At 54.2% G+C, this 25,265-nt stretch overlaps 6 protein-coding genes across 12 annotated transcripts; 4 read left to right on the forward strand and 2 right to left on the reverse strand.

Annotated features, from left to right (window-relative positions):
* Positions 1-460: 460 nt before the first annotated feature.
* On the forward strand, positions 461-5,246 carry LOC144090733 (G protein-coupled receptor kinase 5-like). 2 transcript variants are annotated; one of them, XM_077622491.1, is made up of 16 exons: positions 461-565; positions 1,547-1,636; positions 1,704-1,816; positions 1,963-2,040; positions 2,213-2,310; positions 2,382-2,474; positions 2,566-2,629; positions 2,732-2,872; positions 3,086-3,276; positions 3,625-3,662; positions 3,760-3,849; positions 3,927-4,135; positions 4,226-4,363; positions 4,444-4,581; positions 4,652-4,783; positions 4,857-5,246. In XM_077622491.1, exons 1-16 carry the CDS (start codon positions 514-516, stop codon positions 4,941-4,943), a joined length of 1,752 nt encoding a protein of 583 aa, XP_077478617.1. In that variant the 5' UTR covers positions 461-513; the 3' UTR covers positions 4,944-5,246. The 2 variants fall into 2 exon arrangements, with proteins under 2 accessions (XP_077478617.1, XP_077478618.1); XM_077622492.1 differs by lacking the exons at positions 461-565; positions 1,547-1,636; positions 1,704-1,816; positions 1,963-2,040 and having other exon boundaries at positions 2,252-2,314.
* ash2l (ash2 like, histone lysine methyltransferase complex subunit) lies at positions 5,113-9,617 on the reverse strand. Of its 3 annotated transcripts, XM_077622489.1 has the most exons (17): positions 9,480-9,616; positions 8,771-8,837; positions 8,553-8,698; positions 8,375-8,463; positions 8,217-8,311; positions 8,045-8,137; positions 7,882-7,977; positions 7,740-7,815; positions 7,612-7,629; positions 6,958-7,063; positions 6,655-6,872; positions 6,412-6,579; positions 6,094-6,287; positions 5,917-6,009; positions 5,732-5,830; positions 5,494-5,553; positions 5,113-5,403 (listed from the first exon to the last, which is right to left on the reverse strand). In XM_077622489.1, the coding sequence occupies exons 1-17, from the start codon at positions 9,536-9,538 to the stop codon at positions 5,296-5,298; spliced, it is 1,785 nt and encodes a 594-aa protein (XP_077478615.1). In that variant the 5' UTR covers positions 9,539-9,616; the 3' UTR covers positions 5,113-5,295. The 3 variants fall into 3 exon arrangements, with proteins under 3 accessions (XP_077478615.1, XP_077478613.1, XP_077478616.1); XM_077622487.1 differs by having other exon boundaries at positions 5,113-5,553; positions 9,480-9,617; XM_077622490.1 differs by lacking the exon at positions 7,612-7,629 and having other exon boundaries at positions 9,480-9,615.
* Positions 9,618-9,671: 54 nt separating this feature from the next.
* Positions 9,672-15,876, forward strand: aebp1a (AE binding protein 1a). 4 transcript variants are annotated; one of them, XM_077622485.1, is made up of 20 exons: positions 9,675-10,448; positions 11,029-11,310; positions 11,382-11,453; positions 11,775-11,825; positions 11,890-11,949; positions 12,028-12,096; positions 12,191-12,268; positions 12,350-12,459; positions 12,539-12,678; positions 12,775-12,859; positions 12,921-13,065; positions 13,140-13,219; positions 13,353-13,476; positions 13,548-13,744; positions 13,836-14,009; positions 14,078-14,203; positions 14,297-14,543; positions 14,643-14,782; positions 14,860-14,959; positions 15,062-15,876. In XM_077622485.1, the coding sequence occupies exons 1-20, from the start codon at positions 10,208-10,210 to the stop codon at positions 15,625-15,627; spliced, it is 3,087 nt and encodes a 1,028-aa protein (XP_077478611.1). In that variant the 5' UTR covers positions 9,675-10,207; the 3' UTR covers positions 15,628-15,876. The 4 variants fall into 4 exon arrangements, with proteins under 4 accessions (XP_077478609.1, XP_077478608.1, XP_077478610.1 ...); XM_077622483.1 differs by having other exon boundaries at positions 9,672-10,448; positions 14,078-14,543; XM_077622484.1 differs by having other exon boundaries at positions 9,674-10,448; positions 12,191-12,459.
* Positions 15,877-16,163: 287 nt separating this feature from the next.
* Positions 16,164-19,303, reverse strand: ddx56 (DEAD (Asp-Glu-Ala-Asp) box helicase 56). Its single transcript, XM_077622493.1, has 14 exons — positions 19,138-19,303; positions 18,687-18,848; positions 18,456-18,610; positions 18,217-18,387; positions 18,050-18,140; positions 17,745-17,986; positions 17,482-17,586; positions 17,287-17,400; positions 17,118-17,212; positions 16,975-17,048; positions 16,777-16,866; positions 16,603-16,708; positions 16,437-16,537; positions 16,164-16,342 (listed from the first exon to the last, which is right to left on the reverse strand). Exons 1-14 carry the CDS (start codon positions 19,192-19,194, stop codon positions 16,274-16,276), a joined length of 1,632 nt encoding a protein of 543 aa, XP_077478619.1. The 5' UTR covers positions 19,195-19,303; the 3' UTR covers positions 16,164-16,273.
* Positions 19,304-19,377: 74 nt separating this feature from the next.
* On the forward strand, positions 19,378-22,024 carry zcchc9 (zinc finger, CCHC domain containing 9). Its single transcript, XM_077622499.1, has 6 exons — positions 19,378-19,589; positions 20,057-20,410; positions 20,506-20,656; positions 20,728-20,820; positions 20,891-20,959; positions 21,072-22,024. The coding sequence occupies exons 2-6, from the start codon at positions 20,087-20,089 to the stop codon at positions 21,191-21,193; spliced, it is 759 nt and encodes a 252-aa protein (XP_077478625.1). The 5' UTR covers positions 19,378-19,589; positions 20,057-20,086; the 3' UTR covers positions 21,194-22,024.
* Positions 22,025-22,730: 706 nt separating this feature from the next.
* Positions 22,731-25,218, forward strand: LOC144091275 (DNA repair protein XRCC4-like). Its single transcript, XM_077623493.1, has 8 exons — positions 22,731-22,842; positions 23,248-23,391; positions 23,459-23,649; positions 23,804-23,970; positions 24,039-24,170; positions 24,231-24,322; positions 24,359-24,491; positions 25,131-25,218. The coding sequence occupies exons 2-8, from the start codon at positions 23,250-23,252 to the stop codon at positions 25,216-25,218; spliced, it is 945 nt and encodes a 314-aa protein (XP_077479619.1). The 5' UTR covers positions 22,731-22,842; positions 23,248-23,249.
* The last annotated feature ends 47 nt before the right edge of the window (positions 25,219-25,265 follow it).

The following is a 25,265-nucleotide window of genomic DNA, read 5'->3' on the forward strand; positions in this document are numbered from 1 at the left end:
TCAGGTGAAGAAAAAATAATTTAAAAAAAACAACAACCACCCAAATGATAACCTCATGTCTCTTTATTAAATAAATCAAACTCAAACAAGTAATCATAGGAGGTATTACGACAATAAAATAATATAAATGATGGTAAATATAACAAATGACTTTTAACAGAGTTGTTGTGCCCATTTCTTGGCTGAGAAGTGATATGCAAATGAGGCTGATCAAAAGTATCAAAAATTATTACTGTAATGTTGTACCTGAATACTTATCCTGGGTGGCGGGGTGCTGGAGCCTATCCCTGCTGACTTGGGGCGAGATGGCGCCCAATCGCAAAAAAAAACTCAACAAAAAAAATGATTGCCAGGAGATGGTAGGGCACTTTTTGGAGGACAGATCTTGACGTAAGAACACATGGAGAGTCTTGCGCGCTGGATACGAGATGAGCCGGATGGGCGTGTCAGAGCCCGCCCCTTTTGAAGCTATTTGACAGCGCCGTCCGTCAGTGCTGGTGAACACATGCCTCGATGGAGATTGACGGCCTGGTGGCGAACAGAGCTCTCGTCAAGGCCAGAGAAGGTAAGGTTCACAACCCGCGCGTTCTTTGCCGACGTCTACCGACGACGACGACGCTGGCTCACGCTCGCTCCATTCCGGATCCCTCGGACCCGCAGACACTTTTCAATAGAAATGTTATCCTTTGACTAACCCCAAGAACAACAACACACGTGTGCTTTGGTCGGTTCGCGCGTTGCACTCGGCGAAGGTGGTCTGGCACGCGGGGGGGTCAAAAGGTCAGGTTCCGATGCAAACGTCGAGCATCCGGAGCGTCAGCGCGCACGAAAATGTGGCCACGCAGGCTCGACCTGAGAGCGAGCTAAAAATAGAACGCAAATTATCAAATTATCAGCGCGCGTTTCCTTGCTGACAAAAAAACTCTTTGTTTCTGATCCTTTACGTGCGAATGCCATTGATGGACGGATGGAGGGACGGAATGGGGGTGGATGGAGGAGCGTAATGACAACTGATACTCAAGCAAGCTCTCCAGCCTATCTCGTTTTCATCATCTAGTGCAGGGGTAGGGAACCTGTGGCTCTTTGTATGGGTGCATAGCAGCTTTTGGAAAGCGCTGGTGAGTCTCAAACGCCCCAATAAGAGCGTCACGTTGGGACTGACCCTAAATTTCAAGCCCTGCTATAATCATCATTTTTAAAATGAGACCTTTCTTCATGCGTTCTCTTTGATGAGCAACAGCGTAACCAGGTTGTCCAAAGTAGTGCAAAACTTTTTCTACTTTAAAAGTGGTGAAATGATTCAAAAAAGAATGCACATATTTTCATTTCTAAAATAGAAGTATGGCCTTTGAAAATAGCATTTTTTTTATAGCTCTCTTGCTCAAAAAGGTTCAAACAAGTCACTTGGCGTTTCACGAATTGACCCATTTTACCAATTTCGTCATATGCAGCTGATGAGTATGATGACAATTAGGCTTTTGTCGAGCCAAGGATGATGACAAAGCCTATGTCCGATTATTATTATATTATTATTTTGTGCGCGTAGGAGGCGGATCCAAAGGCCGCAGCTGGAAATGGCAGGAGATGCTTCGCTTGCCGCACATCAGCCAATGCGCCAACTTGGCCGCCAGCATGGGTTTGCGTTGTTGTCCGTGGGCGTGACCCCGGCTCCACCCCGGGGTGACCTCCTCTTGTGCCTCCAGAGCGCCATTACCGGGACCTGTGCGCCATGCAGCCCATCGGCCGCAAGCTCTTCGACGACTTCTGCCACAGCCGAGACCATCTGCGAAAGTACGGGGAGCTGCGACAGGCCCTGGTACTGTACCGTACCGTACCGTACGAGCGCACGATCGCCGTCCGCTCCTCTCTGGGCCCGACGTTGGGCCAGGCTAGCAGTCCGCGCTTTGGCTATTTCAAACTCACCACGTAGTATTTGCGCCATCCGGTTTCTGTGGTCTTCAGGTGCAATTTGAGAGTTGCTGGGATGAAGACCGACCGGCGTTTGGGCGAAACATGATCGACAAATTCTTCACCATTCAGGTTTGTAAGGGTCAACGGTGGGCCGTGGTCCGAATAGGGACAAGTGATTCCATTAAGGATGGTCCGGTCTAAAAGTAAATGCTAAAAATAGCATTTTCTATTTTTGCGCCGACCGCCGTCCCGGAAGCTTGCATCTCTTGAGCGCCCCGATCTGTTTTCTTTTGGTTTTCAGACACCCGACTTTGTCCCCGAGCTATCCAAGTACAAGCAGAGCTGCAAGTGGGACCTAAACCACCAACCCAGCGGCGACGTCTTCAAGAATTGCAGAGAGTAGGTAGGGAAGGGCGGGCGGGGAATCGGCTCCGATGCTCAGCCCGCCGCTCTCTTCGCTCCTCCTGGAGGGATCTGGAAGACATACTCAGCGGACAGCCGTTCCAGGAGTACCAGGACAGCAAGTACTTTCAGCGCTTCTTGCAGTGGAAGATGTTGGAAAGGTGAGGAGATCGGGTCTCGATCCGTCCGTCCGTCCGTCCGTCCGTCCGTCCGCCCACTTCACCGCTATCGTCCGTCCGTGCTCGTCCTCAGGAGGCCCGTCACCAAGAACGCCTTCCGACAGTACCGCCTCTTGGGCAAAGGGGGCTTTGGAGAGGTGACCTCCCCCTTCCGGGCTCCGGCCGGGACTTTCGTGGGCTGGGCGAATCCGGGCCCTCGGAGAAAGCGGACCTAGCGTCGGCCCCTGTGACCCCGGCAGGTGTGGGCGTGTCAGGTGCGCGCCACGGGGATGATGTACGCCTGCAAGAAGCTGGAGAAGACGCACGTCAAGAAGCGGCGAGGCGAGGAGATGGCGCTCAACGAGAAGGAGATCCTGGAGAGCGTGGACAGTCGTTTCGTGGTCAGTGAGCCGGCGAGAAGAGCGCAAGTTGTTTCAAGTTGACATTTGTTTGGGTGGTTGCCTTTGATTCCACGACACCATGACAGCCTTAGTCGTCGGAGGAAAAAAAGGTGGTTCGAGCGGTCGGACGGGTTGCTAAATATAGCCCAGAAAGGCGGGTGGGCGGAGTCAGGGGCCCGACTTGGCCGACTTATCCGCTCTCCACTGCCGCAGGTCAATCTGGCGTGCGCCTACGAGACCAAGCAAAACCTATGCTTGGTCCTCACCATGATGAGCGGCGGCGACTTGAGGTTTCACATCTACAACGTGGGCGCGCCCGGCTTGGACGCGCCCCGGGTGCGCTTCTACGCCGCCCAAGTCTGCTGCGGGCTCATGGACCTGCACCGCAAGTCCATCATTTACAGGCGAGTGGGAGGAGTTAACCCCCAAAATGCCATTTCCTCTATCCCACTCTCTTTGGGGGAAAAAAAAGAAGAAAAAAGTGTCGGCTGGCACTGAAATCCAATCTTTTGCCAACTTTTACAAGGAAGTTGATGCTTGATCACTCAACAAAGTCCAAAATAACTTTTTCCTCTCCTCGCCTGCCGTGCTCCAAATAGAAAGTGAAGACTGGAAAAACCGGCTGGCATGGTGTAATCCATCCAATAATAGCTTGCTCAAGTTCCTTTTTTTAGCAAACAAATTCTGGCTCGTGCCGACGGCCTCGTTTGGCCGCGCCGTGGCCTGACGTCAGACGCCGTCCTGTCTTTCAGGGATCTGAAGCCGGAAAACATCCTGCTGGACGAAAGCGGTACGAAAGCGCCGACTCATCGGAGTTGCCGTGGCTTCGGGGCGCGGCGGCCGGCCGACGCTCTCGTCTCGCATTCTCTCATGAGAACCGTCCGCAGGTCACGTCAGGATCTCCGACCTGGGCCTCGCCATCAGGGTGTCCTCCAGCGGCGTGGTGCGCGGTCGCGTGGGAACGCTGGGATACATGGGTGGGATGCCGGCCGATCCGCCATTGCCGCCGCCATCGCTATCGCCACCTTTGCAAACTAAGCCAATGACTCGGCAGCTCCGGAGGTGATAGCCCGCGAGTATTACGGCACCAGCGTGGACTGGTGGGGTCTGGGCTGCCTGATCTACGAGATGACGGCGGGCAAGCCGCTCTTCAGGAACAAGGGCGAGCACCCCGCAAAGGCCGACATGGAGGAAAGGATCCAGAACCATGGGGAGGAATACGGCGAGCGCTTCGGACCGCACGCTCGAGACGTCTGCTCGCAGGTGCCGCGCCGCCGTCCCTCCGTCCGTCCGTCCGTCCGTCCGTCCGTCTTTCAATCCATCGCCGGCTAATTTGACCCGGACGTCTGGAAGCTCCTGATCAAAGACCCCCACGGGCGGCTGGGCTGCCAGGCGACGGGAGGACGAGACGTTCAGGCGCACCCTTTCTTCGGGGAAATCAACTTCCGCATGCTGGAGGCGGGGCTCTCGGAGCCCACCTTTGTACCCGACGTACGTAAGCTCGCCCCTCTTAAGCCAGCCTAAGCCCCTCCGACGTTGTTGAACCCCGACCTCCGCGTGTGCGAGCGCAGCCCAGGCTGGTCTACTGCAGCGACGTACAGGACATCGAGGAGTTCTCGGCCGTGCGGGGCGTCACCCTCGACCAGACGGATAACCAATTCTACGCCAAGTTCAACACGGGGAACGTTCCCATCACCTGGCAGAAGGAGGTGGGCTTTATGAGCCATAAATAAGTGCGGTCCTTTCCCGAGCGGGTCTCACGTTTTCTCTGGCGCCCAGCTCATGGAGACGGGCTGTTTCGGCGAACTCAACGTTTTCAAGGCCGAAGGTTCTCGCCCGCAAGATCTGGGGCCACTGACGCCGAATCTGGAGAGTCCCAAGCACCTGTTCAACAAAATCTTCCGCAAATTGGTCAGTTTTTACCCGCTCGCTTTCCAATTCCAAACGTTTCGAGCGCTCAACGTCACCCGTCGTCGTCCCACAGCCCTCCCCGGGGAGCCCCAAGGAAGGACAGGGGAGCCCCCTGCCCCACAATTTCATCACGTCGGGATTTCTGTCGGCGTCCAACTGAGGAGATGTTTCGGACGGGGGCTGAGGGGCCTTGTTTTGTAAATGTTGCTGAGATTTAGGAGCACTGATGTACATAGACGCTAACGCGCCGCTAATTTTACTCCACGCACTGAGTGTCATTTCAGCAAGTGGCACATGATTGGCTCTGGGAAAATAAATTGCCTGGGGACTTTTCTTCTATGATGATAGCATCTATTTTTATTTAGTTCAGTTAAAGAAGACAAAAAAAGAATGTACAAGGAGATGCATTGGCCACAAGTGAGAGTGACACGTTTCATTAAAGGAAACAAAACTTTTTCCTTAACTGGTGACGTCAAGTGTGAAATGAGGAGGAGGAGGGGCTGCCCGCGGGTTCACCCCTCCCAGGGGGGGCTGCGACGTCCGTCCACCTCCGTCTCCACGTGGTACAAGGCGTCGGCCAGCGTGTGCTCCACCACGGCACCCCAGCCCATGTCGCTCATCTGAAAAAGGGCAACGGGAGTTTGGCCGAGGGGGGGGGGGGGGGGGGGGGAACCCGCCGGGACCGCCCGACGGACCACGGCGGCGCTTACCGGCTGGAAGCCCACCTCCTTGGGGGGGTGCTTAAAGTGCGGCCCGAAGTTGACGGACAGCTGGAAAAGAAAAACGGGGTCACGTCAAGGTCATTCCAGTCATTTTACGCTTCACCGTCTTCACCGACGGGCCGCATTTTCATTGGTTAAAAATACGCCACCGTTAACGATTAACGATAGCGCAGGGGAAAGAAAATGTCGGAAGAGGCATTCCGCCCAGCCCGTTTCGGGAAGTCACCGTGCAGCTCTTGTAGAGGGAGATGGCCGGGAAGTAGATTCCTTCAAACAGGTTCTCAAAGGCCACGCCTTGGCTCACGCCGTTCTTGTAGAACACCATCTGCCGGACGAAAAGAAGCCACGCGTTCAACTCGCCGGTCGCCGATCCGAGCCGGCGCCGCCGCCCCACGTCTGACCGGCCCTCACCCGGCTGGGGCTCATGGTCTTGAGGCTCTTCTCAGCTTTGTCCACGTAGTCCTTCTCCTCGAAGTACAAGTAGCTCTTGAATTTGATGAGCGCCTGCCGAGCAAGGGGCAAAAAAAAAGCGTCAGGATGACGCACGCCACCGAACCCCGGCTTCCCGGGGCCATCGAGCGGGCGCACCTTGTCCTTGTAGGTGTCGGGCAGAGCTCGCGCCGTGTCCGTGCGCTCGGGCAGCTGGATGAGGAAGCCCAGCGTGTCTCCTTGGCCGTAGCCCGTCGAGTAGCGCTTGCCCAGCGACTGGTGGAAGCGGGTTCCCTTCTTGCTGCGCCACGAGTAGCTGAACTTGTCGTAGCCCAGCGGCGCCTGCAGGTTACCTAAGGGGACGAACGGGAAGCTCCCGTGCCATAACCGCCATCTCGCCATTGGAAATGGAACCCACGAGGCTTCGGCGTAACGCGTGGGCAAAAAAGCGGCGCTCGGGCCGGCTACGGGACTCACCCAAAGGCTGGGACCAGCCCAGCCGGGCGGCCGTGTCGGGCGGCATGTCGTCCACCGTCACCTCGAAGTACCAGGAGCCCTTGCGGACGCCGTGGGAGGCGCGCACCATGGAGTAGCCCTTCTCGCCCGTCACCGTCAGCCGGTCGTCGGAAATCTTCAGCTGGGGCGCTGGCGCCAATCGGGACAAACAAAGGTTCGGAGACCCGACGTCCACAGATCATAGTTCTCATCATAAGAGGGTACCTCGGTCGTGCAGCGCCAACAGAACGCGCTCGTAGAGGCAGGCCCGGTAGAGGTCGCCCGGGATGGGCTTTCCCGCCCAGCAGTCCAGCTCCAGCTTCTCGGGGTCGGGGGCGTGCGGGTCCGGCTCGGCCAGGATGTAGCGGTAGCCGTCTTTGTTGAAGGGGTGCTCCAGGGGGTAGCCGTGGGGGGGCAGACGCTGGGCCGAGAACAGCGGGTCGCTGGAACGGGAAAGGCCGGACTTTTGGCTCTTGCGCTCGCACCAAAGTACGCCTCGCCGTCGACCCGCCCAGCGCTCCTCCCTACCTACGGGTCCTCTTGGCGGCTCCGGCCGTGGCGCCCTCTTGCTGCTGCTGCTGTTGCTGCTTGCGCTTGGCACCTCTTCCTTTGCCCGCCACGGGAGCCAGGACACCTTTGGGGGGGAACAGCGCCAGTCAGTGTCCAGAAAGACCAGCGGTGGGTGGGGAAAAGCCACAAACAGAAAGAGGCGCGTGCTGGGGGCGGGGCTGTACTCGGAAGGTGGGGAAAAGCAGGGAGCGGGGCAGGGGGCGGGGCACGGGAGAGGGCGCCGCATTGAGGGACGGCCATTTCGCTTGAGCCGAGGACGGGCGTTCATGCAGGAGCTCTTGTCCACTACACTCGGGGTGCGCAAAGTCTGGACCGGGTGCGCCCCCAAAAATAGCACGAATTCATTGGCTCCCACCGACAGTTTGCCACTCGTAGGCGTCCAATCCCTCCCAAGCGAGAGGCCAGTCAATATTTGCCGATTGGCCTCCCGCTTCAAACGGACGGGACGCTTATTCCCGTCAATGGCAGCCAACGAGTTCAAATCTAGCACCGCCGTTTCTGCACATTCAAGCCAAAAGCCAGCCCGTTATCCAGCGTTAGCGAGACCAATGCACAAAAAATAAAACAGGGGGCGCCGCGACAAAAAGGAACGCGCACGCGTTCCCGCAATACCTGAGTACGAGGATCCACCTGGAAGAGAAGACGGCAAGCACGGTCAAGCGCGCGCTCTCGCCGCCGTGAGTTCACGGACACCTTACGTTCTTTCTTTCGCTCGTTCGTTCGGGTTTGGTTTTACAGACCGTTGAGGCCTCCGGTGGCCGGCGCCGTCCCCGACTGCTTCTGGGCGTCGTACGACGGGCCGATGGTACCCAGGTCCTGCGGCAAAACGGCCACGACAAATCAATCGAGTGCCCCCAATGAGAAGTAAGCACTCGTTTGTACCTGATCCAGGAGTCCAAACTTGGGGTAGTCCTCCTCGGGGTCTTTACTGCCGGGGTCGGGGTGCTCCTTGACCAGGAAAACGTCTCGTTCTTTGCTCTGAGACGCAAAAGAGGAGGTGGCGGTAGGGTAAAACGGGCGCCCGGGTCGCGTGGCGGACACCTACCATGGTCTTGACGATGTTGTTGTGCGTCAGCTTGCCGCGTCTCTGTCGGGTGGTCATGTACTCCCAGTACTTGTCGATGAACGGGATGATGTCCTGCGCGCCACAAGCACAACATCCCGTTTGGCTTTGGTCGCCACGGAAACGGGAGGATCTTGTCATCGCGGTTTCTCGCCTTGTCCTTGGAGAACATAGTCTTGGGGTGTTCGTCCTGGCTCCTGGACCTCCACGTCAGGTTGGCCAGCGCCGTCAAGCACATCTCCTTCAGATCTGTGAGCACGCGAGAGGGTCAGGGGGGCGAGCGCGGGCTTCCGGCGAGCTAGGCCGACGTACTGGCGGGTTTCCTCAGGAAGTAGGTGTTGCCGCTGTGGTGGCACACGTTGCAGTGGAACACGTAGTTGGTCATGAAGGGCAGACAGGTCCTAAGGAGAAGACGGTCCGTATCAATTATTCCTCTCAATTTAAAGGGAGTCGCCGCCGCTGCATTTGGTATTGCTACGTTGCTACGTACGCGGTGTTGATGGCGAAGGTGTCAGCGTTGAACCACTTGGTACACAAGGCGCATTGCAGCTCCACCTCGCCGAGCTGTCTCCCGCTGTCCTCATCACCCGACCCGGTCAGCGCGTCGGCGGCCTCCGAAGCGTCGCCCGCCGCCTCCTGCCGTCACACGTCACGCGTCACATCACCCGAACGAGGTGCTCAACGACGACGACGACGACGGATACTTGCCAGGCCCTCCTTGGTGCCGGAAGACTCGGCGTCCATGCTGACAGGAAGTTCACTCGACGCCGCGTCGCTAAAGGGACACACAATTTTTAACGGCAGGTGTTAATTTTAAAGGAATTTTTTATTTCCCCATTCTGCATGTCCAAATAAATAAAATAAATATTAAATAAATACTAAAAATAAAGAATTAGTATTTGGTCGAGGGTTACCGTTTCAGATTTGTCATTTGTCTTTTATGTTTTGACATTTGTTTTCAAATTCTGATTATTTTACAGCACCTTTGTGGGTTTTGTTACTGCCCATTTGTCAAAATTCTTTATTTCTAGATGATAAAACGCGTACAAATGGGATATTTTGTCAACAATGTTGGAACTAATTAGCGGACGAAGCTTTTTGCCTTTTGTCGAAGCCTTTGTGATTTACCACGTACTTTGCTATGATGCCATAGTGTCTCCATAGAGAACTCCGCTCAACTACAACTTTCTTTAATGGAGGACGATATTTAACGGCCAAAAAAACAAGTTAAATCGACACAAAGTGACAAGTGTATCTGTCGGCTCACTCCGCTTATTGTGTACTATCGGAGACGTCCGCTTGCCGACGAATTTAGAGGCTAAACGGCGTATTCTCTCCATTTTTAAGAACACCATCCCAATATATGTCTCTTTTTCACTTTAGCGAGCGTTTCCATTAACAAAACAAGTCAACGTACCCGCTGGCAGCGTCACTTTCAGTCACAACGACGGTGGCCGCTTCTCCCTCCGACGCCATGTTCGAATTTGTTTCCCTCCGCGCAAAATATCGCGAGAGAGTCGGTGAAGAGAAGTGCTCGGTGCCACAGCGACACTCAGTGGCAAGGAGGACGCAGCTTCGACTATGCTCCGAGCCAAGTCAGCATGTACGTACACATTTCGCATCAAGCGCATCAAAGAACTTATTTCCTCTTGATACGGCAATGGCTGACAATGACAGCGTTAGACGTCCAATGAATTTGACTAGGAACACATTTTTTCCGGAACAATTTTTTCCCCTCACAAGTTTTGCCGGAGTTCGGTGAGATGAGCGTACGACAACAACCTAAGACCAGAGATCCAAAGAAGGAGACTGTGTAAACAATCAATTCTTCATATATTTTGTTGAGTCATGGAGCAAAAATAAAAGCCCAAACATTTCTGGTCCCCCTTAAGAGATGACTCATCAGATTTTTGTCTCATTCCTCTTCATTTCTGAACTTCTGAAAGTTCTCAAGTGTCTCCACAAGCTCCTCCCTGAAGAAAAAAGGGGTGAAGACCCAGAAGAGGCGGGAGCAAACCGACTTGTAAACGATCAGTCGTCGCTCCAGGCGAAGAAGAAGCAGTCGCTCGCGCTCCAAAGGCCTCGCACCCGTCCCGCCAAGCATTCTCGGGGTCGGACGCGTCTTCTTTTGCCGTCTTTGTAGCCATGAGGACGTTTTTATGGGCGGCCTGCTTGCTCTTGATGCTGCTGCTCCGGGCGGCGGACGGGGGAGGGGGCGCTCGGGCCGAGGAGAAGGCCCGGGGGCTGGCCGAGAGGCGGGATAGGCGGGGGGTCGCGTCGCCGTCCGCGTCGTCATCCACGTCCGTGTCGGACCAGTCGGCGCCCGAGGTGGACAAAGACCAGCCCAAGACCAAAAGGAAGAAAACGCCAGAGGAAGTGGAAGCAGGTGAGACCCTTGAAAAGGGACGACCAAGTCTGGCCTCCAGCCCTTGAGTTTGACACCTTCAAATCCAGCCAATCGCGTGTCCACACATATATCAATTAGTGGCTTGTCCAGGTCAAACTCTGGATCTTCTAGTGTGATTTTGACACTGCGCATGAGTCACTTCCCGACTGCGGCAAAAGCGCGGGAACGTGGAGCGCTGGCCAGGTAGAAAAAGGCAGATAGTAAATATAGTTGTTGTTTTTTCCGGGCACAGACTTTTTCCACAAGCCAGTAAATGGGATTAAGATCTTGCCGCGCCATTCTCGACGGGTTAAATACTTTCCACTGGATGGATCAAAAAGCAACGCTGCCTACAAACCTTTGGATGAAATCCCAATTTGAAACCTAACCCAAATTCAAAATCTTGCGCTTGCGCTGAAACATTAAACTCAAGTACTTTGAATTGCTAACTCTTGTTGGAAACCTTTACCCAAGTTCACCAGTTAAGTTGCAACGTTTGACATGAAAGACTGAGCCTAACACTTGACGCAACCCAAATGTTTGACATGACTTTCCTGCTGCGTCTTCGGTTTCCGTCAAGCTAAAGCCAGGAAGGCCGCGGAGAAGGAAGCCAAGGCCAAGAGGCAGAAGACCCCCAAGCCCACCAAGAAACCCAAAGCGCCCAAGAAGCCCAAAGCCACCAAAAAGCCCAAAGCGCCCAAGAAAGCCAAAGCGGCTGCCGCCACCACCACCACCGTCGCCACCACAACCGTCGCCACCACCACCGTCGCCACCAAGGCCACCGCGGCGGCCGTGACCACGACCGCGAGAGCGACAGCGCCGCCAGACATCAGACCGCTGAGCCAACCCAACGCAAATCCAAGTACGTTCCTCTAAACGTCAAAACGGTTCTCCAATCCAAACCTAAATACTTGATTCTTGTTATCTCCATAGCCAACAGACACGTGCCCACCCTGCAAGCGCAGTGGGAGGAGCCAGAAGAACCCGACCTCGTCAGGATCCGGGGTGCGTAGGTCGAGACAAACAGAGTTTTTTTTTGTCATTTGCGCTCACACCTCGTGGCCGGGACAGGAACTGCAGTTCCCGTAAATTTGTCGTTGCAATAACAGGAACATTTTTTCATATCGTGTAATTGTGAACAGACTCGCTAGCCTGTTTTATAACACAGTTGTCCGTGTAGATTGATTTGTTGTCGTAAACGGACAATTAGAAACAGCTGTTGGTTGCTGGCGCACATTGTTTTGCTGATCGACTTATCGGAAAGCAAATTCCTTGCATGGTTTTTCCAGGGTGTCTAATTGAAAATGCTTTGATTGCAACTTTCAGCTAGGAAGAAAAATCCGGTCACCACACCTGAGGTGATCCTGTACATCCCAGGTAGAACCCGACATCGAGCCGTGGCGTGATTCGCTCGCGTCGTGACCCTTTGCCGGTCTTGCAGAGGAACCCACCGACAAGCCCTTGGTGATCCCTTGGTACGAGGACTACGACTACGATGACCGTAAGTCCCAACGCCGGCAGGGGGGGCGTCCGAGCGCCGGTCCACATATTCGGTATCCATCTTTTTTTTGGTCTGCAGTCGCCAAGAAGAAGCAAGAGCAGGAGGAGGAGCAAGCCCGCCGAGAAAAGGCCGAAAAGGCCGAAAAAGGTCAGGGACGACGGAAACGTCGACTTCAAATTCAAGCGGCGCGGCCGGTTTGCACCAACGGTCGCGCTGACTCGGTTTTGCGCTTCCGTCAAAGCCGAACGTCTGAGGAAGGAGTGGGAGGAGGAGGAAGAGGAGCGACTCAAAAACCTGGAGGAACCACCCGAACCCAAAAGTAAGAACCGAGCGCGTCAACAAATGGGCAACGCGGCCTTCTTGCGTGCGTGCGTGCGAGCGTCTGGAGTCTGGCGTCCAGAATGTCCTCCCCTGGGTTTGGAGTCTCACCGCGTGGAAGACGATCAGCTGCAGGCCTCGTCGCAGTCCACCCACGGATTCGCCGCTCAGAGGGGAAGACTCAACATGCAGGTGAAAGCGGGATGCTCTCTGGACGGGATCATCGGATCCCAAAAGAATCGCCAAACACGACAAGATGCTCCGCCTCCAGGGCTCCACCAACGATCAAGACATGTTTGGGGGTGCGTGGTGCCCCGAGGCCGAGGAGACCAACAGCTGGTTGGAGGTGGACGCGAGAAGGGAGGTGGAGTTTACCGGGGTCATCACCCAGGGAAGGAACGCGGAGGTCACGTGGGTGTCGTCTCCAACTCTACGCAAGTGGTGAAACGGTCCAATGGGATCGCTTCCTTCGACCTTCCGGACCTAATGAGTCCTTTTCATTGGTAGGGAAGACTTTGTGTCGTCCTACTACGTGGCCTTCAGCAACGAAAGCCGCGAATGGGAGATCCTTCAGGACGGCTACGCCGAATGGGTGAGTGGCGGCGGTTGTCGGAAGCTCTCCACCCGAAAAGCAACGCGCAATTCCCTTCCAGTTGTTCTACGGCAACGCGGACAAGGAGACGCCGGTCCTCAACCAGTTCTCCAGGCCGGTGGTGGCGCGTTACATCCGGATCTTGCCGCAAAGCTGGAACGGCAGCCTGTGTCTGCGGGCCGAGATTCTGGCCTGTCAACTCCCGGGTGAGTGGCGGCGTCGAGCCCTCACCTCTCGCCGGCGGACCACAACTCACGTGGGACGTCGGACCGCGTTTCAGATAGCCGCCGCAACGAGGACCAGGTCAAGTCTTCCGACAAGCTGGACTTCCGGCATCACAACTACAAGGACATGAGACAGGTCGCTTGTGCTTGTATGTCCTGGCCTAAGACCAATAAGACCTCGTGTCTCACCCGTTGGTGGTGAAATGTCGCCCCGAGGGCCGATAGCACGTCGATTTAGTCTAAGGCTGCTTTTTGGGGCTCCGCTCCAGATGATGAAAGTCGTAAACGAGGAGTGTCCCGACATCACCAGGATCTACAACATCGGAAAGAGCACCGGGGGGCTGAAAATGTACGCCATGGAGATATCCGACAACCCGGGGGAGCACGAGTTGGGTAAATGGAGGCCCCCGCCGCTCAATCCGGGTCCGAAAATGTTCTTGACGCAATGGTTTCCCGCGGCCCAGGTGAGCCGGAGTTCCGCTACACGGCAGGGATCCACGGCAACGAGGTGCTGGGGCGAGAGCTCCTCCTTCTTCTCATGCAATTCCTGTGCAAGGAGTACAAGGACCAAAACCCGCGCGTGCGCCGCCTGGTGGACGGAGTGAGGATTCACCTGGTGCCGTCCCTGAACCCCGACGCCTACGAGCTGGCCTACGAGGCGGTAGGACCGGCGAGCGAGCGAGAGAGAGTCCGGACCTCCCCCGGCGTCCCGACGCGTGACGCACCGCTCTTTCTCCTCGCCCTTCCCTCAGGGATCCGAGATGGGCAACTGGTTCCTGGGCCATTGGAACGAGGAGGGTTACGACATTTTTCAAAACTTCCCCGATCTCAACAGCATCTTGTGGGGGGCCGAAGACCGCGGCTGGGTCCCTCGCTTCGTGCCAAATCATCACATCGCCATGCCGGAGAACTTCCTCAACGGATCGGTGAGTTGGAAAGTGCCGACCGTCGGGTTCCGCCGAGACTTGGGTTACCCGTCCTCTACTGCAAACAGATGGCCGTGGAGACCAGAGCCATCGTTTCTTGGATGGAGCGCACGCCCTTCGTGCTCGGCGCCAACTTGCAAGGCGGCGAGAAGCTGGTCACGTACCCTTTCGACATGCAGCGGCCGCAAACTTCGGTAAGCCCCACAAACGTTTCGAGACCCGCCGGCCCATTCGAGACTCCGTTGGATTCGCCAATCGGCCTGATCTCGTCTCTCGTGGCGTCCAAGCCGATCGACAACCAACGCTGGAGCTCTAACGGCGAGATGAGCGAGGATAAGTGGGCCCGCCTCCAGCTTCAGAACCAGGGCGCCTCGCGGGAGACGCCCGACGAGGTCATGTTCCGCTGGCTGGCCATGTCGTACGCCCACAGTCACCTGACCATGACCGAGATCCATCGCGGATCCTGCCACGGCGACGACGTCACCCTGGGCCAGGGCGTGGCCAACCGCGCCGGCTGGAAGCCGGTGGTGGGCAGTAAGTGGCGGCGCCGCCTTCCGCAAAAACGACGGCATCCGGTGGGCTACGGGCTCGGCTAGCGGACGCCCTTCAAACGGCGGCGCCCGGTCTCCGCAGGCATGAACGACTTCAGCTACCTGCACACCAACTGCATGGAGATCTCCGTCTTCCTGGGCTGCGACAAATTCCCGCACGAGAGCGAACTTCCCCTGGAGTGGGAGAACAACCGGGAGGCTCTGCTGTCCTTCGTCGAGCAGGCGAGGTCCACGGCGGGGTGGGGGCGTGGCTTGACGTACGTGGGAAACAACACGGCGTCCGTCTTTGGTTGCCGCAGGTCCACCGCGGGATAAAAGGCGTGGTCAAGGACACCGAGGGAAACGCGCTGGCCAACGCCACCATCTCCGTGGAGGGGATACGCCACGACGTCATCACAGGTACGCTTGTCGCCGTGAAAAATGCAAGCCGAGCGGCTAGGGAATGCGTACGCCAAAAGAAAAGCGCTAGCTTTGACGAGTCCTTGCGGTCTCTGGCGGCAGCTTCGGGCGGAGACTACTGGCGTCTACTCAATCCCGGCGAGTACCGCGTGACGGCCAAGGCCGACGGCTACACGCCGCAGACCCGCCTGTGCATGGTGGGCTACGACTCGGGCGCCACGTCCTGCGGGTTCACCTTGGCCAAGTCCCACTGGGACCGCATCAAGGAGATCCTGGCGCTCAACGGCAACCGGCCCATCCGAGTGGTGACCAAGAACGAGCGGGCCGAGCCCACGGCCGCCACGGCCGGCGCCGTCCCCTCGGAGGAGGAGGATCACGCCGCCGCGCAGAGGGCCGAGCGACTGCGCCGTCTGCGGATCCTGCGACTCCGCCGGCTGCGGCTGCTGAAGCAACGCGGCAGGCTCGGGACCACGCCGGCGGCCAGCGTCGCCCCAACGACCGCCACCGCCGCAACCACCACCACCACTACGAGAAAAGCCACGACCACCATTTCCTGGTACGACTCCTGGTTCCCTGTGGACAACCCATCCACCGAGAACCCCTTCGACAGCATCATCTTCGACGCGGTGCCCACCGAGGACTATCCCTTTCAATTCACCATCGACTGACGACTCGTTAGCGCGAGTCGCAAAACAACGGGGTGTTCCCCATTTCCCACCCATTCTTTGCTCGATGCGTTTTTTTTTCCCTCTCTCGGCGAGGGTCCAAGCTGTTGCGATGCCCTCGCATGTGGGCAAGAAGAGCCGCAGTTCCCGACACGCTAGCAGCAGTTTACTAAAAGGGCAGACGGCTAACAACCGACACGCAGACGCAGATTATGCGACGTGACCCTTAAAAAAGGCACGCATTCCACACAAATGCAGGCCATACCACTCATTACGTTGATATTAATACAATACGCTACTATTTTTCTTTAATAAAAACACAAAGGAGAAAGATTTGTTTGGGGGGGGGAGTGGCTTATATGGCTTCTATCGGTACCTTGTTGGGTACTATTGACAACGGTAGGTGTCAATTTTCCGATTGAGATCAATGGATCATATTGTAGAATGGAATTAGATTGAATCCACGCAAGACTTATTCATTGGTCAGAATCCTTCAAGAGTGCAAAGATAGTTTTCCAAACAACAAACACAAGCAGAGATTGACGTAGGGATATTTTATTAGGAATGAAAATGTACAAAAGGAGGTTTATGGGGTGTTTCTTTGTCCGTTTGCCTTTTCAACTTTGAAGCCGCTTCTCGTTCACATTTGTTACGAACGTCTGGGCTTGTGGGTCTTCTCTCTTTTGATGTGGCGGAAAGTCCTCAGAGGGTTCTTGCCCTTGACAGAGAGAAAACAGGGCACATTTAGTTAGACGAGGACAAAACGTCCCGATATAGACGTAGCGCTTATACAAGAGCGACTGGCTTCTGACCTTGAAGCTACTTTTGAGGACTGTGTGCATTTTGGCCTTTTCCCGTCTCTTCCTCTTCCTACACGACAGAGGGTCGAAGACGTTCTTCAGCACTTTGGGGACTGCGTGGGAGAGCGTGTCAATGGGCGCCAATTTGGGCGCTAGCCAACATGCTAACGCGACTCACCCAGGTAGTCGGGGACGTTTCTCAGGTGAGGCTTAATGACGGCGGGGTGGAGGTCTTGGTCGTGTCGGAGGAGCTGCAGGTCTCTGGGGTTGTCCTCGAAGTAGGTCTGGTGGAGAAGAAAAAAGGGGCGGAGTCGGTGGCCCGCATTCAGAGCGCGTTCCCGCCACGCCTCACCTTCAATTTCTCCGAGTTGAGGAGTTCCTGCTTGATCTCCTTCAGTCGGGCTTCCCTCACCGCCTGCTTGGTGACCGATCGCATGGCGTCCTTTGGCGTGGAAAAAGCCGCAATCGACTCATTGGCTTATTTGACCGATAACACGCCGCTCCGTTCACACCCCGTGGCCTTCTGGGCGCCGTTTTGAACGAGACTCACCCTGCATCGATACCTGAAGCCCTCGATGGCCTCCATCTTGAACAGGTATGGCTTCAGGGAGGATTCGCCATCGTCTGCGAGGGACAAAGAGACGGTAGGACCGACCATGCCGCGACCGGTGCCCGCCGCCGAACGCGTCTCACCTCCCATCAGAGACGCTTCCACCTGGGTCAACACAGCGCTTTCCGTGGGGGCGACAAAGGACAAGGCCGAGCCCTGGTTGTCGCCTCTCGCCGTCCTGAAACGGAACCCCAAAAAAGTCTTTCACGGGAGACGGCGGCATAAAAGGGTCTGGGTTTGGCGGCGGTCTACCTTCCCACTCGATGAATGTAGGACGCCACGGTGGCGGGGAAATCAAAGTTGATGACGTTGTCGACGTTTTGGAAGTCCACGCCTCTGGAGACGCCATATTCTTTGTCTTTAGCCCTAGCCAGAGCGCCAGTACCGGTTAAAGACGCTCGGCCGCGGTTCGGAGAGAAAGAGCTCCCGTTTGGAAAGAAGGCTTACTTTCTCTTGCCCCTTCCCGACGCGGCGGGTTCGTCCAGACCGCGTTCGTCCGAAGCGATGATGAACTGGTAGAAGCCTCGATTGAACTGTGTGATGATGTGAGACCTGAAGCGGGAAGCACACCTCACCAACACGATCTCCCGACGCCGGAAGGTCCGTAAATTGTCTCGGCGGAAGGCGTCGTTAAGGAGACGCCCCTGGCTCCAAGCCGCTTTGGTTGGATTCCCGTGCCTTGGACTATAGGCAGTTAGTTAGCCACCTACCTGGACTGGACGGGTAGCTCCGAGTTGAGGACGCAGGCGGAGATGCTGAACTGCTCCAGGAAGAGCTTGAGGCGGTAGCAGCGCTCCACGGCAGCCACGAAAATGAGCGTCTTGCCCTTGACCAGCTGCAGCTTGAGGAGCGTGTAGATGAGCAGGAACTTGTCCTCCTCCCCGCAGCGGATGCTGTACTGCTCCAGCTGGCCCATGTCCGGCAGCTGGGAGCCTCGCAGCTTCAGGGTCACCTGCGGGAGGAGCCGTGGTCAGCTGCCGTCTGCCCTCGCTCACCCCGAGGAGGAGGCCCGTACGGGATTGTGCAGCAGGAGCTCCTTCAGGGCCACCACGTCTTCGCTGAGCGTGGCTGACATGAGGAAAGACTGGTAGATCTTTGGCAGGTGGCTGCGGGGAGCGCAAGACATTTTGGGTCATGAACAGGAGCTCACGTTTAAACCTCAAAGGAACTTTTGGAAATCACCAAAGCAGGGTCTTGAGGTCCTCCTGGAAGCCGAAGGAGAAGAGCAAGTCGGCTTCGTCCACCACCAGCGTCTCCAACGACGCGTTGAGGAACAGGTTGCGCGCGTTGATGTGGGCCAGCACGCGGGACGGCGTGGCCACCACCACGTCGGGCTTCTCCATCAGGATGGGCCTGCGACGGGGCAAAAGCCACGCTTGAATCGGGGACGGGCCGACCGTATTTGACGAGACCAAAGCCACCTCTGCGCGGAGATGTCGGCCACGCCGGAGATGTCGGCCACGCGGACGTCCCTGGAGCAGTACGCCGTCAGTTGTCTCATCATGGCCTGGACCTGCTGGCCCAGTTCTTTGGTGGGCACCAAGATCAGAGCACGCACCTCCTGCCCCCGAACGCTCTGAAAGAGACGACGACAAAAGGCGGGCACTCAGGGCGGGTGGGCTCGAACGTCGCCGGACGCATGGGTTGTGTACCTGCTTGGAAGCCAGGATCCCTTGGATGACCGGCACAGCGTAAGCCGCCGTTTTGCCGGAGCCGGTCCGGGCCTGAGCCAGAATATCTTTACCCTCCAAAGCCAGGGGAATGGCTTTCTCCTGGATCAAGGTGGGCTGAGACCAACCTAGGTCTGCTACCGCCTAAACATGTTTCATTGAAATAATTAACACATTTGAGTGGCCCAACAGTGTCAATATAGATAAGGTGACGTGTCAATACACTCTTCGAGCTATTATCATCATATCATCACTAATAGAGAAGCCAGAAGTAAAAAAAAGTCCCATTTTGCTCTTCTTTTCGGAACGTGTTTACGAATGACGACAGCCGAACAGAACCGCTCCGTGACTTCTTTTGCCACATCGTTTGGTGATAAAAACCTTTGTATTTGCGTTTCTTTCGCATCTAAAACGTCGAAAATAACGTTGTTACCTTTAAAAGACGGTCGTCGAGACCCATTTCGTGGAAATGGAGAATTTCGGTCGCCATTGCTCCAAATTTTCTAGCCTACCCGACACGTGCGTCGCACAGGTGACGTCAAGGGACGAGCTCAGATGCGTCGCACGGAATTGCGTCACTACCATTCCTCTTCTTAACCCCTCGTCTCACTTTTGAAATCTGTATCCCTTTGAAATCTATCTTCTTTTCAACACACGTAGAAATTAAATTATTACAATGAACATCTAAGAATATCTTACCCTTCATCTTTCATTTGATTGACTCATTGGCTGTTATTGCGTTGAAAGCAATAATACTAGAAACATAGTATGTTTTTCTCCGAACCGCCAGGTGGCGAGAGAGAGCCACAGTTTTTCTCGTCGATGTAAGAACTAAGCCGAAACATTTTCCGGGAAAACAGCAACACGGACCTTTAACTTTCCGAGGTAATTGTGTGCTTATTTTAAAATTTAATCAAGCGCCGAACCTCTAAAAATATGCGTTTGAACTTAGTAATTGACTGCGGATGTAATGTCCCTTCTGTAAATACTCCACCAAATGACAGCTACTAACGGGCTATTAGGCTAACAAGTTCTCCCTTACTCTGTCATATGTGATGTTTATGTTGTCATATTTATTTGTTTGTAACCATAACTGGTGTTCTACCTCGAGTGAAGTTAAAAACTTGAAAATGGTTCTTTACTTTCTATTTTATTTCAAAAGAACGCAAAAACACAACAGCAAATATGCTCAAAGTGCTTCACTATTGACAACTATATAATTATGAATGATCTGAACCCTTAAGAGGAAATGTAGGAAGACTCACGTTATTGGTTCCCCATCCAGAATGACCAGGCCACCATCTCACGTCTCTCCAGTTTATTAATTAACTGTCAAAATGATGTCACCCTAGTGTACGACTTGCCAGTTAGAGGACGCCACCATGACCAGGTGGGCGCGAGCCAACGGCGTCCATAAGCACAAGGAGGCCGATGCCACGCCCTGGAGTCGGCTGAAGGCGACGGGAGGACGAGCCGAGGGGAGCCGGACTCCGTACACGCGACCCGGGGCCGACGGGAAGAAGAAGAAGAAGGACTACGCCAACCAGGACGTCAACGGCTTCTTGGAGTTTCTGCAGCGGAGCGGCCATTCCTCTGCGGCACTAGATTCGGAGGATGTGAAGCGTGAGGTGACGGTGGCTTTGCACAAGGACGACAGGCGAGAAAACCGGAGGCTCAAGAGGCAGACGGACAAGAAGGGCAAAATGGTGAGTGCACAAACAAAACAAAAAAGTTTCATTTTAGACAGATGTTTTTCCTTGATTTCCTGAACTAAGTGTCGGTTGGCACTGCCATCGGGCAGCTTTGCTTCAACTGCAGGAAACCCGGCCACGGGCTGGCCGACTGCCCCCAGGCCGAACGGGAGCGTGAGACGGGCGCCGGCATCTGCTACCGCTGCGGCTCGGCGGAGCACGACATCCAGCGCTGCCGGGCCAAAGTGGACCCCGCCGTCGGTCGGTGTTTGCCGGTCCCGCTCCTTTTCGCCAACCTCCTCGCTGCGCTCAAATCCCCTCCGTTTTTGCAGGCGACTACCCCTACGCCAAGTGCTTCATCTGCTCTCAGACGGGACATTTGTCACGCTCGTGCCCGGACAACCCCAAGGGCCTCTACGCTCAAGGTTGCCTCGCCGATTTCGCTTTCTTATTCACGGGCGCCACGCAATGTTGACCCGACGCTCCCTTTCCCAGGGGGAGGTTGTCGGATCTGCGGATCGGTGGAACATTTCCAGAAGGACTGTCCCCAACGTCAAGCCTCGGGTGAGCAAAAGACAGCGTGTACTCTTTCCTTTCTTTTTCGTACCTACCGACAGAAGACAGAAATAGCACGAGGTGAAGGAAAGAGACGAATGACAACTTGTTATTTTTTCAGCCGAGAACGCGGCGCTGACGCTGGACTGGTTGTCCAACAACATGAGCGCCGACCACCAGGATGTGCATGTTCCCGTCCCGACCCAGGCCAAGGCCAAGCAGGGCAAAGTGGTCTTCTTCTGATGGACCTTCTGAGGGATACACCTTTTTACGTATAGCCCGTCAATGGCAACTAATGAATTACCCTAACTTGAGTTAGATGCCTTTTAAAAAGAAACAAATATTGTCACAGAGCCTATTAAGCATCCCAGTCTTTCTTTCATCACCTCAACAAGTTTATTTAGCTGGGATGAATTTCCACCATTTTGTCAATCACTGCATCTGTTGACAGGTGGCGTGTTATTTTAAACACGTGAGCAAGCCTTCCGCCCCGCTCCAGTGACCTTTGTTTAGCGCCGCTTGCCGATGGCTTACTCGCAATTTTTGTTATGATTATGACTTTTTTCCTTTACGGGACAATAGCGTCATTGAGAAAATATGCTCATCCCCAGGGAGCCTTTTTTTCAACGTTCAAGTGCAACCAGGTGGCATCCGTCAAAGAAGCCTCTGTGCGCGCCGTTGTTGATTTCCAAGCGGGAGGCTAGGAAGGGGTCTTTTTCAGGGGGTCTGCAGTTTTCCACAAAGTTCCTATTGTTCTCCGCCAGATGTCTGTACTAAATTATGTTTGCGAAAGGAGGCCTGAGCATCATCATTGTCGCTGATGTCACAACAAAAGTTGCTCAACGGGAACACATGGAAGCATCTGGAAAACAAAACATTCCTAGGAGCAAAAACCCTAAAAAATATTTTCTACAGGACAGGTTTGTCTACAAATACCTACAAAAATATGTACGCGTATATGCAGGTAGTATACAGAAAGTGAATACTCATACATTCATCCTAGTGCTGTGTGACATTACAGTATACTGTATATTGCTATGTTTAATAAATAAAATGGGGCCCTGCATACTTCAATTTTTCTGACAGCGGCCCTTGGAGAAAAAACACTGGACAGCCCTGCTCATAAGGTTAACACATTTTTACTTTGGGCCCCGGAGACTCATCGTCAGACTTTCACTTCCACTCCCACTGTGTTAGTTGGTGTAAACATGAGAATTTGCTGTCAGCTCCTTGGAAAATCCCTGAAAAATGAGCTCAGATGGTTGACACGAGACCTCCCGTGAGTGGCCCATATATCTATGGCCAATCACACAAAAACGGATGAAAGGAAGGCATGTTTGCGCAAGACAAGTCCAGTCCTGAGCTGGCTCAAATCCCCTTCATTTCCTTTCCCTTGACAACCACATGCAGCAGCTTTTTGCAGTTGCCTTTCGGGGGGAGGAAAGGACAGCAAGTTCCACAAGAGACATTACTTGGAATCATTCCTGTGTTCAAGTGTGTTGTTACACACAAATAACCACAACGCAGCTGGGTCACATACTAAAAGTGCCTTTAAGTGTCCTCAACAGAATGACTAAAGAAGCGCAATAGTGGTCAAATATGGTACTGCATCCAGTATGAAAATACTGCAGCACGGCTTATTTGTGCATCTTTAGTTTTGCTGTTATTCATTGAATTACATTAAATTATTATTATATAAAGTATTTGTAGTATAAATATTCTATTATATTAATTAAAAATATATTTTATAATTATTATTTTAATTCCTATTCTGGATAATGACGCATGTTGGTTTCGTCGCATAATAGTGACGTAGATGTATTTCCCCGCCACAGAAGACAAGTTCTGGACTTTATTCGACTACACGTACCGGGACACGTAAAAACTTACAGGTAAGTTAGTGTAAGCACACATTGTTAAATGACTTTTTGTTTGTTAGTTTTAGTCGCGTCAACATGTACGTGTTTACGTCTGCGAGTTAATGGCAGTTTAGCATTCACCCAACAAAGCTCCCTGCGATACGTGGGTGGAAAACATTTAAACTCTAAAGAATAATGCACCACAATGTTTTAAACTAGGTCTGTTTAACTGGAAAACTCTTAAAATGTGTACATATTTTACCAAAGGAGGCGTTAGTTGGCGAAACAGACGTCGAACGCTAAACTTAGGCATTGACCAATCAGTGGACAAGTATCGAATCACGTGACCACAACATGGGTGGATGCTCACATCCACTCGGACGTCTAGCGCCGTCTGTGGCGGCGAATGAGTAAATACAAATGACTTTCTGCCCACAGCCATGCACTCGTCCGTCAGGGAAATCCTCGTCTCATCAGAGCCGGACTTCCCCTACTTCCTGCGAGTGGACGGTAACGGGTCTGACTCGGCGTCTGGCTTCCGGCTGTTGCTCAGCGACGGACGCCACGCTTGGAGAGGAGAAGGTAAAAAACACCTTTGAGCGTCGTCTGGCCTGTTGCGTCGCCCCGACAACGGCAGCGTTTCTCCTAGCCAGCGAGGAGTCGGTGCGCCGGGAGGCGGCCGAACTGGAGATGTCCAAAGACAAGTACGTCCAGGACCTGCGGGTGGCGCTGACTGGCGAGGGGAGCTCGGCCTCTTACCGCTTGGCATTGCTGCCCTCGCCACCTGACGGTGGCGCAGCGCTCACGCTGACCTACCACAAAGTCCTGAAGGATATCTCGGTAAGTCTACTCCCGGGCTGGTCTACGGTGCGTTTGCGGACAAATCGATATTTCAAAAATGCACCTTTTCTATTTTTTGAAGCGATGAGATGAAAAGAATGAGAAATGAGAATTTTACGTGGGAAAATAAGAACCGTGTCGCCCTAATTTCCAGTTCCGGCTGGGCTCGGTGACGCTGAACCCCGTCGAGGAGCCGCGGGAAGCCGTCAGGGCTTTGCTGACTTACAGTCTGGAGACGGGAAGCTCTCTGGAGCGGCACAACCGGGAGCTGCGGGAGGAGAACCGACGGCTGCGACGAGAACACGACCGCGTCGCCTCAGAGTAAAAGAGGCCAGCGTCGCTCTCTGCTCAAAGCTTCTGATCGCCAAGGATGTGGTTTTCATCTTCAGGCTAAAACGCTACGCCACCGGGAGAGAGGAGCTGGAGGCAGAACTTTACTCTCGCTTTGTTGCGGTCCTTAACGAGAAGAAGGCCAAAATCCGCAGCCTGCGGGAAAACCTCGAGGCGGCACGGGAAGTCAGGTAAGGCGGCCGTGCCGTGGCAGCACGCCACCAACGACTCGAGGTTGGATTTTTGGGTAGGAGCGGCGACAAGGCGGAAGACGAGGAGTACGGCGGCAGCACCGACGAGGAAGCCGTTTCTGACGGTACGTGCCCAAAACCATCTGTCCATCATTTTTGAAATACAATGACTTCCTTTTGTATTTCAGAGGCGAGTGGGGCATCCCCCACCCCGTCGGACGACGGCCTGAGCGACATCACGGACGTGGCGCCCAATCGGAAGCGGCGTTTCTGCCACCGGGCACCCACGGGGGACGCCGCCGTCAAGCGACCGCAGCCAAGGTAGAGGCAAAAGACCTTTTCCTTCCTTATTTGTTGATAGAAAATGGCATTCATTTAGGTCTTGCGGCAGCAGATAGAAAGAGGGTTTTCTTGTTTTTCTTTTTATTGAAAGATGACTCAGGCCAGGGGTGTCAGACTCGGGTTGCTTCGCGGGCCGCATTAACGTCAACTCCATTTCATGTGGGCCGGACCATTTTAGATAAACATATTAAACGTTTTATAAATGGATTAAAATCCCTGAATATTCCGTTTTTTTATAGATCTAAAACAATGTTTATTTTAGCTTTTTTTATACATATTTTTAGATTTTACAAAATGATTTTTGAACTAATAACACAGAAAAAATGGATTAAAAAATGACAATTATTGATTTAAAAGGGGGAAAATCAGGAAATGTAATATACATCTATACTCTTCATTTGAATTTGATCCTAAAACAGAAAGTCGGCACTCATGATTGACTCTCCCGGGCCACACAAAATGATGCGGCGGGCCAGATTTGTCCCCCGGGCCGCCACTTTGACACAGGTGCCTCAGGCAGAACAACATGAGTTGCTGATGGACCACATGCAGCTCTTCCTGACTCAACAGGAAGTGGCTGTTGTAAACTCGCCTCATTAACTGTTTTTGTGTGCGCAGCAGGAGAAGCTCCCCACCGGCGGCAACCGATCCGCCGCCGCCGCCACGTCGCCCAGATGAAGAGGAGGACCTCTTTGAGGATTTTTGACGGACAGCCAGAGAAGGCATTTGATTTTGAGCTTTCTTTAGGAACAC

The sequence above is a fragment of the Stigmatopora argus genome, chromosome 16, assembly GCF_051989625.1.
Source record: "Stigmatopora argus isolate UIUO_Sarg chromosome 16, RoL_Sarg_1.0, whole genome shotgun sequence".
NCBI classification, from domain to species: Eukaryota; Metazoa; Chordata; class Actinopteri; order Syngnathiformes; family Syngnathidae; genus Stigmatopora; species Stigmatopora argus.